The sequence below is a fragment of the Melozone crissalis genome, unplaced genomic scaffold (genome assembly GCF_028551555.1).
Source record: "Melozone crissalis strain CALT ecotype California unplaced genomic scaffold, PUWL_Pcris_2 ptg000036l_1, whole genome shotgun sequence".
Lineage (NCBI taxonomy): Eukaryota > Metazoa > Chordata > Aves > Passeriformes > Passerellidae > Melozone > Melozone crissalis.
In genome coordinates, this window is record NW_026535814.1 from 11,330,242 (window position 1) to 11,343,647 (window position 13,406).

At 43.9% G+C, this 13,406-nt stretch overlaps 1 protein-coding gene across 1 annotated transcript in view; it reads right to left on the bottom strand.

The window, feature by feature from the left end:
- The window catches only part of SPEF2 (sperm flagellar 2), a 116,405-nt gene extending 105,572 nt beyond the window's left edge, over positions 1 to 10,833 (bottom strand). The window contains exons 1-3 of the mRNA XM_054283437.1: positions 10,759 to 10,833; positions 8,885 to 8,987; positions 4,625 to 4,874 (exon numbers count right to left, since the gene is read on the bottom strand). Coding sequence (XP_054139412.1) covers positions 4,625 to 4,874; positions 8,885 to 8,987; positions 10,759 to 10,816 — 411 coding nt within the window. The 5' untranslated portion in view covers positions 10,817 to 10,833. The remainder of the gene's footprint in view (positions 1 to 4,624; positions 4,875 to 8,884; positions 8,988 to 10,758) is intronic.
- Positions 10,834 to 13,406: the final 2,573 nt, after the last annotated feature.

Sequence of the window (13,406 nt, forward strand, 5' to 3'; positions counted from 1 at the left end):
GAAGCAAATATAATTAAGCCAAAAATTATCTTCCAGGAAGAAACTAGAAGAGATTATCAGGCTCCAGACTTGAGCAGATGAGCAGCGCTTTACAGAGTTTTAAGGGCTTTCATTGAATTCTAGTTCTAGTAAGGTACCTGGTTCAGGTCTGAATATAGCAGAGAAAAGGAGAATACCAGTTTCCTGGTACAGAAACTGAGAATACCATTAGATAACACATTAGGTAACACATTAGGTAACACTAGCAGAGATGATCAAGAAGTAACAAACATGTAAATTACACTTATTTAAAGTGCACCAGACAGGCAGGCAGGTAAAGGTGGAATAAAGAAGAAGAAACAGTTTTTATACAAAGAAGTCAAAGATGGTTAAAAATATATAACACTTCATAAGAGGTATTCCAAAATTTTCTTTTAAAATGCCATTTTGAATATTTTGTATATTGCTTGCATTTTCTTGTCCAGATACACGAAGAGGCTTTTTTTTTTTTGCCATTCTTGTTCATGTAGTGACAATAGAACAACTAAATAAACACAGCAAGACTTTCTCCCTTCATTAGCCACATAAAATATATATCAAATTAGTCAATAACTTCGTCAGTGTGGTTCAATACCCTGATACCTGGCCATGTCCTCTACATAAACTATACTCTGCTTTGGATGAGTGTTACCATGTGTAAAGTAATGTCTTCTTCCTTCCTTACATCATCAGAATAGCTACACAGAAGTACAAGATGTTCTGAGGCCAAACCCACTACAGATGCCCTTCTCCTGTCATTCTCCTGCCTTTGTACAATGCTCCATCTTTTTATCACAAAAGAAGAACGACAACAAAACCTTTACAAGGACAACTCAAATGTTGTGACATGTACACACTCTGTCTTCAGATCTATAAATATTTTCCATGCTTGACAATATGCAAATACTCTCAACTTAACATGAAGTGATTTTTAAATAGGAACATGTTTAAGGTCTCATAAGAGTACATTGGCTTTATTTCCCTACACACCTTTTCTTTCTTCTTCTATAGACATGAACATGTAGTACAGAATCAGGAAGCCTTCACACTGGTTTTAATTAATTCACTAAACACATAACCTTCAGAAAATACTTCATCAGGAGTCTATACAAATAACTAGTCACGTTTTCAGTGTCTTGGGCTCTTTGCTCTTCCTGGAGGCTCTGAGCTCTCAGCTGCTCTGCAAGATGCACACAAGCTCTCATCTTTTAGCATCTTGGATTTCGTTTCATTCTGATGTGGCATTACAGTTTTCAAATGTTAAACATCCAGCAGTGAAGAGTCAGAAAACAGCAGTAAACATACTAAGATACGGTAATTTTGAGACCATTGTTTCAAACTGTGTTTTTCTGTGTTAATGTACACAGAAAAACATACAAACATGTTCAAATTGAAAATTAGGACCAGCTCTGAAGAAAAGAACTTAAAGATTTGAACTTGAATGATGCCAAACTTTGTTTAGCTGACAAAAAAGGACACCTCATTGCTCTGTACAGCTCCCTTTGGAGGAGAAGTGCAGAGGGAGGTGCTATACTCTTGTCCCTGGTATCCAGTAAGATGACATGTGGAATAGAATCATAGAATGGTTTGGGTTGGAAGGGACTTTAAAGATCACCTAGTTCCAAGCCTCCTGCTCTGGGCAGGGACAGCTTCAAATAGATCAGGTTATTTAGAGTCCCATCCAGCCTTGCCTTTAACACTTCCAGGGATGGGTCATCCACAACTTTTCTGGGCAACCTGCCAGTGCCTCACTACCCTCACAGTAAAGAGTTTTCCTAATATCTAGTCTACTAGATACTACTACTACTACTACTACTACTACCACCACCTACTTTCTTCCAGTATGAAGGCAGTCCCCCATTTCCTCTTATTCCATGTCCCCATAAAAAGTCTTTCTGCATCTTTCTTGTAGGCTCCCTTCAGTTATGTCAGGTACTGGAAGGCTGCAATTAGGTCACTCGGAAGCCTTCTTTTTTCCAGGCTGAACAATCCTGATTGTCTCAGCTTTTCCTCATAGCAGAGGTGCTCTATCACTCTAATAATCTTGGTGGCCCCCTCTGTGCTGGCTCCAGCAGGTGCCTGTCCCTGCTGTGCTGGGAGCCCAGGGCTGGATGCAGTGCTCCAGGGGGGTCTCAGCAGAGCAGAGCAGAGGGGCAGAATCCCCTCCCTGCCCTGCTGCCCACGGGGCTCTGGGTGCAGCCCAGGACACGTTTGGCTCTCTGGGCTGGGAGTGCCATGGCTGGGCCATGTGCAGCCTCTCACCCACAGCACCCCCAAGCCCTTCTGGGCACGGCTGCTCTGGGGCTGCTCATGCCCAGCCTGGGCTGGTAACAGGGGCTGTTCCTATTCAGGTGCAGCACCAGCACTTGGTCCTTGTAAATCTCATCATGTTTCCATGGGCCCACTTCATGAGCCTGTCCCCCAGTTCCCATCCTCCTGTCCCTCCACTCAAGAGGTTGTGGCCTGAGAAGTGAAGAATGAAGCAAAAAATGTTTAGTATCTCTGCCTTCTCCTCTTCTTTTTGTTACCAGTTTTCCAGCATTGTTTATTGACCTTCCTTTCTGATTAACACACCAGTAGAAGCCCTTCCTGCTAGTTTTTGTTTTTTGCATTTATTTGCTTCCCAAGTTCAGTTCCAGCTTTGCCTTGGCCTTTATCACTCCATCCCTACAATGGTACTTCATCTCCGTACTCATACCAGCTCACCGCCCCAGCTTCAGGTGCCTGTGTGTTAGTTTTCCCAGCAGTTCCCCAACTCAGCCATGCCAGTCTCTCATCTTCCTTGCCTGATTTCTTGCTCCTGGGGATTGCTATGTCTTGCTCACTATGGAAGAATTGCTTAAAGATTTGCCACCTCTGTTCTCCTCCCTTGTCCCTGAGGGCAGCCTCTCAGGTGATCTATCTCCCTAAAGAGCTGGAAGTTTGCTTTCCTGAAGTTCAGGGATCTACCTTTACTCCTTATCTGATACATCAGGACTCAAACACCATCAACCCATGCACCAACACCATCACTGCAGCCCAGGCTGCCTCCAGTCTTGATGTCCCAATTAACTTGTTTTATTGGTGACCATCAGATCCAATATCACATCCCATCTGGTAGGGCTGCCTATTACCTGTCTCAAGAAGTTATCCTCCATTCCAGGAGCTTCCTGGATTGCCTTGTGCTACTTTCCCAGCAGATGTTGGTTGAAGACCCTCAGCAGGACAAGAGCCTGCAAGCAGTATGTCTCCTGTAGCTGGAGCAAGACTTCGTCAAATAGGCCTGCGTTAGTCAGGGAGACTGCAGTAAACACCAGCCACAGGGTTCTGATTCTTATCCACAGGCTTTCAGCCCACTCATGTCTATCCCTCAGAGACAACTCTTCACATCCAATCCACCTCTTGATGTAGAGGGCAAACCCTCAGCCTCTTGTTCCCCTCCAGTCCTTTCTGAACAGCCCACAGCCATCCAGAGCCACACTTCAGTCTCAGGATTTGTCCCATGCTGACCAGGGGAGGTAAGGAAGCATTTCTTTACTGAAAGTCTCCAGCTTCGTAGATATTCAAAACCACACTGAATGAGGTCCTGAGGAACCTGCTATAGCTGGCTTTGCTTGGAGCAGGGGGGATAAACTGAGGCTCGTTCCAACCTTTATTCCTCTCTCTATTTCTCAACCTTCCTATTATATGATCCAAATGTCTTATTCAAATTCTGAACTTATCTAAAGACAGAACCTACTCTCAGTTGCTCAATTCCTTAAAGCTATCCCTCTACAGGTGAAAAGATATGTTGACTTTTTGGTACTATCTTTGCACTTGTTGGTAAACTTCTGTTTGAAGGCTATTTTTCAGAAAAAGTGCCAGAAAAAAAAAAGTGAAATTTCTCCCAGGTAAGGTATATTTAATTTATTCATTGATATTTAATTTATTCATTATTAATGAATTTAATTCATTATATATACCTTCTTAAAAGCTCCTCATCCTGATAACAAATAATGGTCTGGATATACTGAATATTACTGCTGAAAACAAGAAGGAAGTCTTTAACAGAACCTACCACATTAACACTGACTTCCTCTTAGATGTTCTCTTTTCCCTTTATTTTTCTCTCTTTGTATTTCTCAGCATATGGTTGCTGTAGAATGGAGTGCAGTACAAATACATGGAGAGACATGCAACAGAATGAATCAAACCACTGTGGCACAGAGCTGAACACAGTTATAAACAGGTTTCCTGGAGGGGAAATTAGTCTGAGTTGATACCTAGACTGCAATGCAGTCTGCAATCTGTACTCATTAAACAAGTAAAAATGCAGCTGCTGAACTACTACTAGCTTTTATTATAATATTTTAACTCTGTAGAAAGCTTGAAAACAGAGCAGGTAACACAGAATGAACCAAAACAAAGAAACACAGAACACAGAAGATCAATATCCTATTGAGCTCCTGATAAGCTGTGCAAACCCACTGCATAAGACACAGCAAAGAACATTTGCTTCTTTTCCTTTTAAGTACTGGGTTTTGAATAGGAGATTTACAAAGTAAAGAGGGAAAGCACATAACATGCTTGAAAGGTACGTGTAAATATGCTATCTTTTTGTATTTATACAAAACAGACAGTTACTTACCTCTTGATTTCTACTCTGAGTAGACATAAGCTTTGCAGTTGCTGCAGGTCTCATTGCTCCCACGACTACTCCAGTGAGCTTTGCCTTCCTCTTTTTTTCTAAAGCAATATACAATTCATATAAAAGCTTTGTCGCAGCCCCATGCTGTCTTGTCATGATGTCTTGGGCCATATTCTCATTAAATTGCACACCAAGGAGGTGAAGCGTGGGTTCCAGGCGAGAAAAATTGTTAATTTTTGCATCTGCACCTCTGTATGATTAAAAAACAACAACAAAAAAACCCAGGACTTAAACTTATTTTCGATTCCAACTTGCTGCATTAAGCATGGTCATGACACTTATACCAAGACAGGAGCAGAAAAAAAAAACAACACACAGAGGATTTTTTAAAATAATTTGATACACACTTTGGCTTAAGTTTTGTACTGCTGTACAGGTAACTGCATTGATTAGTATGCAGTTATAACTTTTTGAAAAGACAAAGACCACACTGGATTATATAAATTCTAATATGCGTGCACACAAAGTATATCTAATAGCAAAAGCTAATCTGCAATTGGAGCTAATGCTATACCATCCACAAAACACACAAGGAGTTTGAATGGAGTTTCTAATATTAGCTGTATCAATCACTCACACTCTCACCAGTTAAAACATAAAAAAAAAGTGTCTGTATTATCAACTAACCTTTACAACATATTTTTTCTCCAAGAAAAACAAAGGTTAAAGCACTGCTGAAAACGAAGTCTGTGTTCTGAATGTGAAATTTACATTTGAAACTAAGATAGTGGCTTGCAGGCTAATATTTTTTTTATATGTAGGTTCTCATGAAAAAGCACTCACTCAAGATCCACAGATACACAGGGCAAAACCAAATAGCAATAAATTGTCAGTTTATAACAATAAGCCTATCAAATTTCATCAGACATATCCATAACTTCAGTCGGAGTCGGAAGATCCTGCTTTCTGTACTGCTCTATTGCTTGAGTTCACAATAGTTCCTTCACATGGAACAACCAGCTTTTGAGGTCAGGCAAGATCCAGCATAATTCTACAGAAATGCCCAATTTTAACTGAAGACCTTCTGGTACCACAGTATTCATATTATTTCTAGATTAAACTGTCCAGGAGCTCATTATTCTCACTGTAACAGTCGATGCTTTATTTCTTACACACTGACCTGAAGCTTACAAGTATTGAGCATTTTTCTGCCATTGATTCAAGGTTAAGATGAGCCCTCTTGCCAGAAATCATCTGACATGCACTGAGAAGCTCTTAACTTTTTATTCTGTAAGGCTGACTGGTTTGTTCATTTCTACTTCTCCCTCCTTGCACTCCTTGAAAAGAAGAGCAGCAGTTGCAGTCTCCTGGTCCTAAGGACTCCCCCCAACACCACAAACTTTCAAAGATTACTGAGAGTGGCCCAGCAATGACATCGGCCAGGTCACATGGCCTGGGTGAGTATATGCCATCAGATCCCATGGAGTTGCACATTTCCAATTTACTTAAATGTTCCTTAAACTGTTCCTTCTCCATGGTTGAATCTCTCTTCCTACAGACTTTCCTGTATGTCTCAGGGCCTTGGGATATCTTAGTCTTTTGCATGTCCTAGCAGACCCACATTCTCCCCAGCCTTCCTTTTGCTGTGAACATACCTGTAAAAGCCCTTCTTGCTGCCCTTCTGCCTAGATATAAGACAAGACCTTCTTTTCCATGAGGGCAATCACGTAAAAAATGCATACAAATTTCATATTGAAATAAATTGCATGGAGAAGTAGTATAGTCTTCATCCTTAGAGGTTTTCCAGATCACAGATTGTAAACAACTGGTGCAGACCTTCCTGTTAGCTTCAAAGACTGTTAGTTTCAAGTTTCTGAGTGTGAGCTTTATTTAGTAGACTAAGATAGAGAAGGCATAAAAAAATCTCAGCCTCAGCATGGCAGATACTCATCTGAGGATCTGAGAGGGAGGCTGATAAATGAAGCCATACTCTGCCATCTTTTTGATGCAGGAAAACAACTAAGGCAGGTCCGGGATCTTCCTGCTCTCTCACATAGACGGCAGTTTCTCTTCGTCCCTACCCTCCCAGCCTGTCCATCCTTAAGGCCTATATAAAGCCATGGCAGCACACCAGTCCTGGAAGCTATCCCACTGTCCTTCTGTGATTGCAATGATTACTCAGCAACTGCTCACAGGCCTCTAATTTCTTCTGTTTGATCCCCATGCTGCATGCATTACTATATAGGCATTTCAGAGAAACAGTCAGTTGTGTGATTTTTAAAAAAATGTAATTTAGAAAAGGTGTGAATGCTTTTCCCATAATCCTGTCTCCTTAATTGCATGCATATATTAGGGTGAGCAGCCTTCTGCACTGTTTTGCTGCTCTTATTCACATCACCTTCCTCTTGCTTGCCAGTCTAGGCCAGCATTTCTTCTCTTGTTTGAAACTAAACCTCTCCATCAATACTCACTCCTAGTTAAAAGCTATCCTTGCCCATTTTGCCAGGCTGTTGGCAATGTGTTCCTTGTCCAACTTGGATGGGTGGATCCGGTCTCTTCCTAGCAGTAATCCCTCTCGAAAGAGGATCCTATGACTAGGAAAAGCAAATCCCTGTGGTGGACAGCAGCTGCACAACCACTTGTTAACCTGTGGAACCTATCCACTAATTAAGCCCGTGCACCAGCAGAAGTGAGGAAAATAAATACTTGGGCCCTCATGCTTTTGACTCCAGGTCTCTGGCAGTAGCCTTGGTGTCCACAGAGAGGAACAGCAGGGATATTAGTGCAAGGGCTGGACAAGTCTCTGCAGCTCTGGGCTGAACCTCTGGTATGCAGCAAACCTCCCTGGCTGGCATGTGACATCAGCTGATGGCACTTTCATCTCCTGCAGGAAAAAGTCTCCCCCTGCTATTCCCACCTGCTCTTCCTGGTGCTCTGGGGTGGTTTAACTTCACCTGCTCAGATGTTTTGTCACACAGTGCCACCAGTTCACCTGCTACCACTGCAATGAACCTGTTCTGCAGCTGTGGTTCAGCAGGAGGAGCAGACACCTTCCTTTTCCTCACAGAAGTTTGAGACAGGGAGAATTGACTTCTTTTATTGGAGAGAAATTCAAGTTGAGGCCTCTCACACTCTGAGTAGTTGTTCCAGTGGATTATGAGTATCATGCCCTGTCATGCATCCCCATCTTTGCTGAGGACACATAAACCATCTCCACAGAATTTCCAACCGCTTCTTGCACCTGCTGAAGTGCATCCTCACTAAATGCACCTCTCTAATCACCTGGAGACAAGAGCTCCAAGCACCCTTTTACTAGGAATAATTGAGAAAATTTGTCAGAAGAGGCTAGAGCTTCCTAGAAGACATAAAAGCCTTGTGAAGCTATTTTTCCCAGCAACAGCAGGTACTCTAAGAATTACCTGGGGTTTTCTAATGATCCAAGAAATTCCTAAGAAATCTAGAAGTCCTAGAAACAGAGTTCAAGAACTGCTGTGTGAAACCGCTTTTTGTTGGCTGCCTTTATTACCTGCTCTCCTACAATCTGGTGGGACTTGGGATAAGAAAGAGTGTGACTACATGAGAAGTTCAAAGAACATAAAAGCAGAGGTTCAGAAGAAACAGGAAGATTTTGTACAGCCTGGAACTCTTGATGTACATGTGTACCATGGTCTGACAAAACACAGCATAAGCCAACCTCACGAATTGCATCATCAATGTATAAAAGCTCACAGATCTGCACAAGATTTTTCAACTTCCCATTTGACAGTTCCTCTTGATTATAGACATTACAGCAGATTACTTGTAAACTTATAAATTCTTATATGATCTTCTGCCAGAGCTCCACTCAAAGCTTCATAATGTTTCTCCACCATTTTCATTTTAGTGAAGATGTTAGGGTCACCACCACAACACAACACTGTATTCCTTACTGTACACAGATCATGGGCAGAGTTCCACTTTTCTCAATCTTAAAGACATCCTTGACAAGCTTTTTGAACCTCTGGTTTAACCTGATGTTTTTGTAGTTACAATTAAAATGCATAATTTTCTTGAAGAAATATGATCAATCTCTCTGGAAATATGAAATCAATTCATGCCTCAAACAGACTTAGCTTTTGAATTGCTGAAAAATATTTTAAATCCCAATAAATTCTACAGTGCATTAGCAAATCCCAGCTACGGAAATACATATTTTGTCTACTTTATGTAAGAGACTTGTTACTTTATACAGGAGAGCAAATATTACTCATATGTACTAACCTGTTCTGTGAAAATTGTTTGAAGTCATCCTGAAGACCATATTTGTGCAGAAGTTCTCCTAGGAGGTAGCCAGTAGAAAATTCTTCTGGAAATGATCCTGGAACTAAGTTTGGAGGTTTTGTGATTGTTTGGGTTTTTTAGATAAAATAATTAAAAGAATCCAAATGTTAATTTTAACAAAACTTGTTATCGTGTTTATAACAAAATTAAATCTAAAATTTAGTAAATTATTCAAAGAAATTTTAGGAGATTGATCTAACAGTAATAGCTTTAAAATCACAAATAAATGTACTTTCTGTGTAGTTGTTTTGCAACATCAGCTTTACATAGTAATTTCCAATTTTCAGTGTTAAAATGCAAACATTGTCATAATTACCACCGAGATTGTGAAAATATCTATTAGCTATAATTACTAGATTTTTCACACAAAATGCAGATGAAAAAAAAAGCTAGCCCTAATGAATGTACTCCTCTTCATTCAATCACAGAATCACAGAATACACTGAGATGGAAAGGACCCATTAGAATTGGATCTAGCTCTTGGCCCTTCACAGCAAACGCCAAGTGTCAAACACGACGTGCCTGCGAGCATTTTCTAGACACTTCCTGAGCTCTGTCTGGCTGCTGCTGTGACCACTGCCCTGGGGAGCTGTCGCTGTGCCCAAACACCCTCTGGGGAAGAACCTTTTCCTAATATTCAACCTAAACCTCCCCTGACACAACTTCAGGCCATTCCCTCAGCTCCTGTCACTGTCACCACATAGCAGAGATCAGTGCCTGCCCCTCCTCTTCCCCTCATGTGGGAGTTGTAGCGTTGTAGCTGCAGTGAGGTCTCCCCTCAGTCTCCTGGTGTCCAGGCTGAACAAAGCGAGTGGCCTCCTTGTTTGGCTTTCTATCCAGACCCTTCACCATCCTCACTGCCCTCCTCTGGACACTCTCTAATGGTTTCATGTCTTTCTTACACTGTGGCACCCAAAGCTGCCCCCAGCACTCGAGGTGAGGCCGCCCCAGTGCAGAGCAGAGCGGGACAATCCCCTCCCTTGCCCGGCTGGTGATGCTGGGCCTGATGCCCCCAGGGCAGGGCTGGCCCTCCTGGCTGCCCGGGCACTGCTGGCTCCTGTTCAGCTCACCATTGACCAGGAGCCCGAGGTGCCTTTCCATGGCTTTGCTTTCCATGGCACTGCTCTCCAGCATCTCCTTCCCCAGTCTACACACACAATCAGGGTTGCCCCATCCCTGATGCAGAATGTGGCACCTTATTAAACTTCATACAGCTGGTGATTGCCCATGTCTCTAACTTTCCTGAGGGTTTTGTTCCTTCCTTGCAGAACAAATGCTTTTCCAATGCCAGCACAACAGCTGGCATTCAAAACAAAGCACTACTTTCCAAACATATTACACTAATTTTTATTCTGTAGAGTCCTTATTAGCACTTTAAGTTTGAGCTCATTCCATCTCTTGAGAGCACCTGTCCCTTGAGGAGAATTAACTTCAGCTTGAAAATTTTCAGGCATTGGAATATATTGTCCAGGAAGGTGAAGGAGTCACCATCCCTGGAGGTGTTCAGGAGGTATATGGATCTGGCACTGGGTGATGTGGTTTGGTGGCTCAGGGGTACAGGGGCACTGCTGGATGCGTGGTAGGACTGGGTGGTCTTGAAGGTCTTCTCACGGATCTACAATCCTGTAGTCCCCGCCTTTCACACGAAGACTAAACCCGTACCTGCGGAGGCACGTGGCGGCGGGAAGGGCGGGCCCGTCAGGGGGGCGGCCGCGGGGGCGCCCCTGGCACGACGGCCCGACCCTGACCCCGCTGACCCCCACTGCCCTCGCGGCCAGGCTCTGCCCGTCCCCGCGCAGCGGGGCCCCACTCACCGATGCGCCGGGAGAGCTTCACGTCCCGGTTGAGCCACTCGCACAGGATCTGGGACATGGCGAGAGGCACCCGCGGCCGCCGCCGCCGCCCGGCTCCGCGTCCCGTTGCCGCGGCGACGGCGGGCGGCGCCTGCGCGGCGGAGGCGGGGCGCGCGGCGGCGCGGGCGCGCAGGCGCGGCGGGCGGGCGGGCGTCCCCGGGCGCGGAGCAAGGTGAGCGCGCGGCGGGGCGGGGCGGCCCCGGGGGAGGCGCTGGGCGGGCGGGGGCTGAGGCGGGATCGGCGCGGCGGGGCCGGGCCCGGGCCCGGTTGAGCCCGGCGCAGCGGGGGACGCGGCTGGGTGCGGCGGGTCGGTGCGAGCTGTCCCCGGTGTCTCGGAGTCCTGCGGGGCTGCCGGCGCGGAGTTGCCCGACCCGGGAGCGCTGCCCGCCCCGGCTGCGCGTTCCACGTGTGTTTGTTTAAACAGCAACTTCCCCGTTCCGCCCCGAGCCCGGCGCCCGCCGTGTTTGCTCGTGAGCTGGTGGGGGTGGTGCAGGGCAGGGATCGAAAGGCTGGGAATCAGGAGGAGTGGTTCCTCCTTCGCAGGAGGGGTGGTTAGGCGCTGGAATGGGCTGCCCAGGGAGGTGCTGGAGTCACCGTCCCTGGAGGTGTCCTAAGAAAGAAAGACTGGACGTTGCACTCAGTGCCGTGGTCTGGTTGACCACGGCGGTGCTGGCTCACAGGTTGCGCTAGCTCAGCCTCAAAGATCTTTTTCGACCGGATTGATTCTTGTGTTTCTGCAAAGCGCAGCCTGTCGGGAGCAGGGGAGTTAATCCGGGGTGATTTTCCCAAATCCGTTCTCATAAGAGCGCACGCTGTTACTGTGCTGGCGCCGTGAGGGAAGGGGCCGGGAGAGCCGAGAGCCGCCCGGGGCGCGCCGCGCGCGCAGGGCGGTGCGGGACCCTGTGCCAGACAGCTGCTCGGGCCGGAGCCCCGCCGGGACTGCCGGCGCTCAGCCCTTGTCTGCGTTAAATCATCTTCGTTTTAGAGTCACACCGAAACAGCCACGCACTGATTCCAGTGCTGCTGTTTGAAGCGTGTGTAATAAAACGCCAGAGCAACAGGGAAGAGAGCTGCGTCTGGAAAATGCACTGCACATAGTGGGTATTTAAATTGGCCGGGTTTTTTTGGTTTTTTTGTTTGGTTTTTTTTTTCCCTTGGAAAAGTTATTTTAACAGTACGGAATTGTGAAGGATTGTTATTGCTACAAAAGGGTAGGAACAAGGCGATCTAGTGGCTAATGACAGACAACAAGCTAATGATAATTTTCAAAAGTGTCAGTTAGCTTGGAATGTTACAGATTCTGCTCCTTGAGAACAAACAGCATTCCTCAGATTAAATCTGTGCGCTTTGACAGAGGGTGTGCTTTGAATAAAATTAAATCCTTGAGAATAAGAATATAAATGTATAACTGACCAGGTATTCATGAATCTTGAAAAGGTCAGTGTAAAGTCAGTGCCATATGAATGAGTGAAGTAACAGAAAACTTCGAGAGAGGAAGTACTTTTAGGACAGATGTTTAAATTAATATATTTATATTAAATATATTTATATTTGTACTCTTTTAGGGATTCAAAGTTTTGCATCTGTCTGAACTTATGAAAAGTTCAGATATATCACATGCACTTTAGGGGAAGAAAAAAGTTCAGATTTTTAATATTTTTATGATTGTATTTGTGGGGTGAATCTATCATCAGAGTGTTTTTCTGGTGTTTCAGGGAGGAAAGAACAAACATTTTAGCTTCATCATGGAATTTTTCCCATGGCTCTAGAAATCAATGTATATGTATTTATGTTGATATACATAGGTATTGCTGCAAGTAGTCATTTTCAGAAGCTTATGTTACTTTAAAACATGCAAACCAGAATTGATTTATATTAAGTATAGAACTTCTTTCCATATCACCTCTGATGTTGAAAGGCCGGTACTTCCTGTATCTTTAGATTTTTTTTGGAGGGGGGGAGAATGTATTCCTTTAAGTTCATGATCATATTCAGTGCATTTCTAAACACCTGATTTTGTTTAAAATTAACATGAGTTTTTCTGTCTGTCAAGATGACATAATAAAATCTTACTCAGATTAGCTAGAACTATGAAAAAGATGTGGAATTTCATGTTTAAATTCAGTAGTGTCTTGCTGTTTCATCTATATCTGTTTTAACAAATTAATGTAGCTTTTTTTATTCTGAGAAGTGATGAGATAAGGTATTAATAAAACTTTACTTCATTCTTTCCCTGAATTTAAGAACTTGGAAAGATGTCTGTGTTCTGCACTGTGAAAGCTGAGCCCAAAGACCATTTAAAGGAAAATAATTGCAGAAAACAAATAAAGTAAGTGTTTCTCTCATTCTACCCTTGCTGAAAACACCAGTGTTTTTAAATAATAACATTGTGTACTTCCTGTGCACTGAGTTTTTTACATCTCTGCTAGGAATGCCACTGGGCATTCCAAACTGTTTTTCACAGGACTCTCTACTTTAAATGATGTAGATTTTAGCCAGTAATACGGGGTTGTGGAATGCATGTGAATTATTCACCTAAGGCTCTGTCTTTATTGTAAACTTCATGCATCTTATTCTGGTCTTGCTTTGAAAGAGGAGAGGATTGTTTA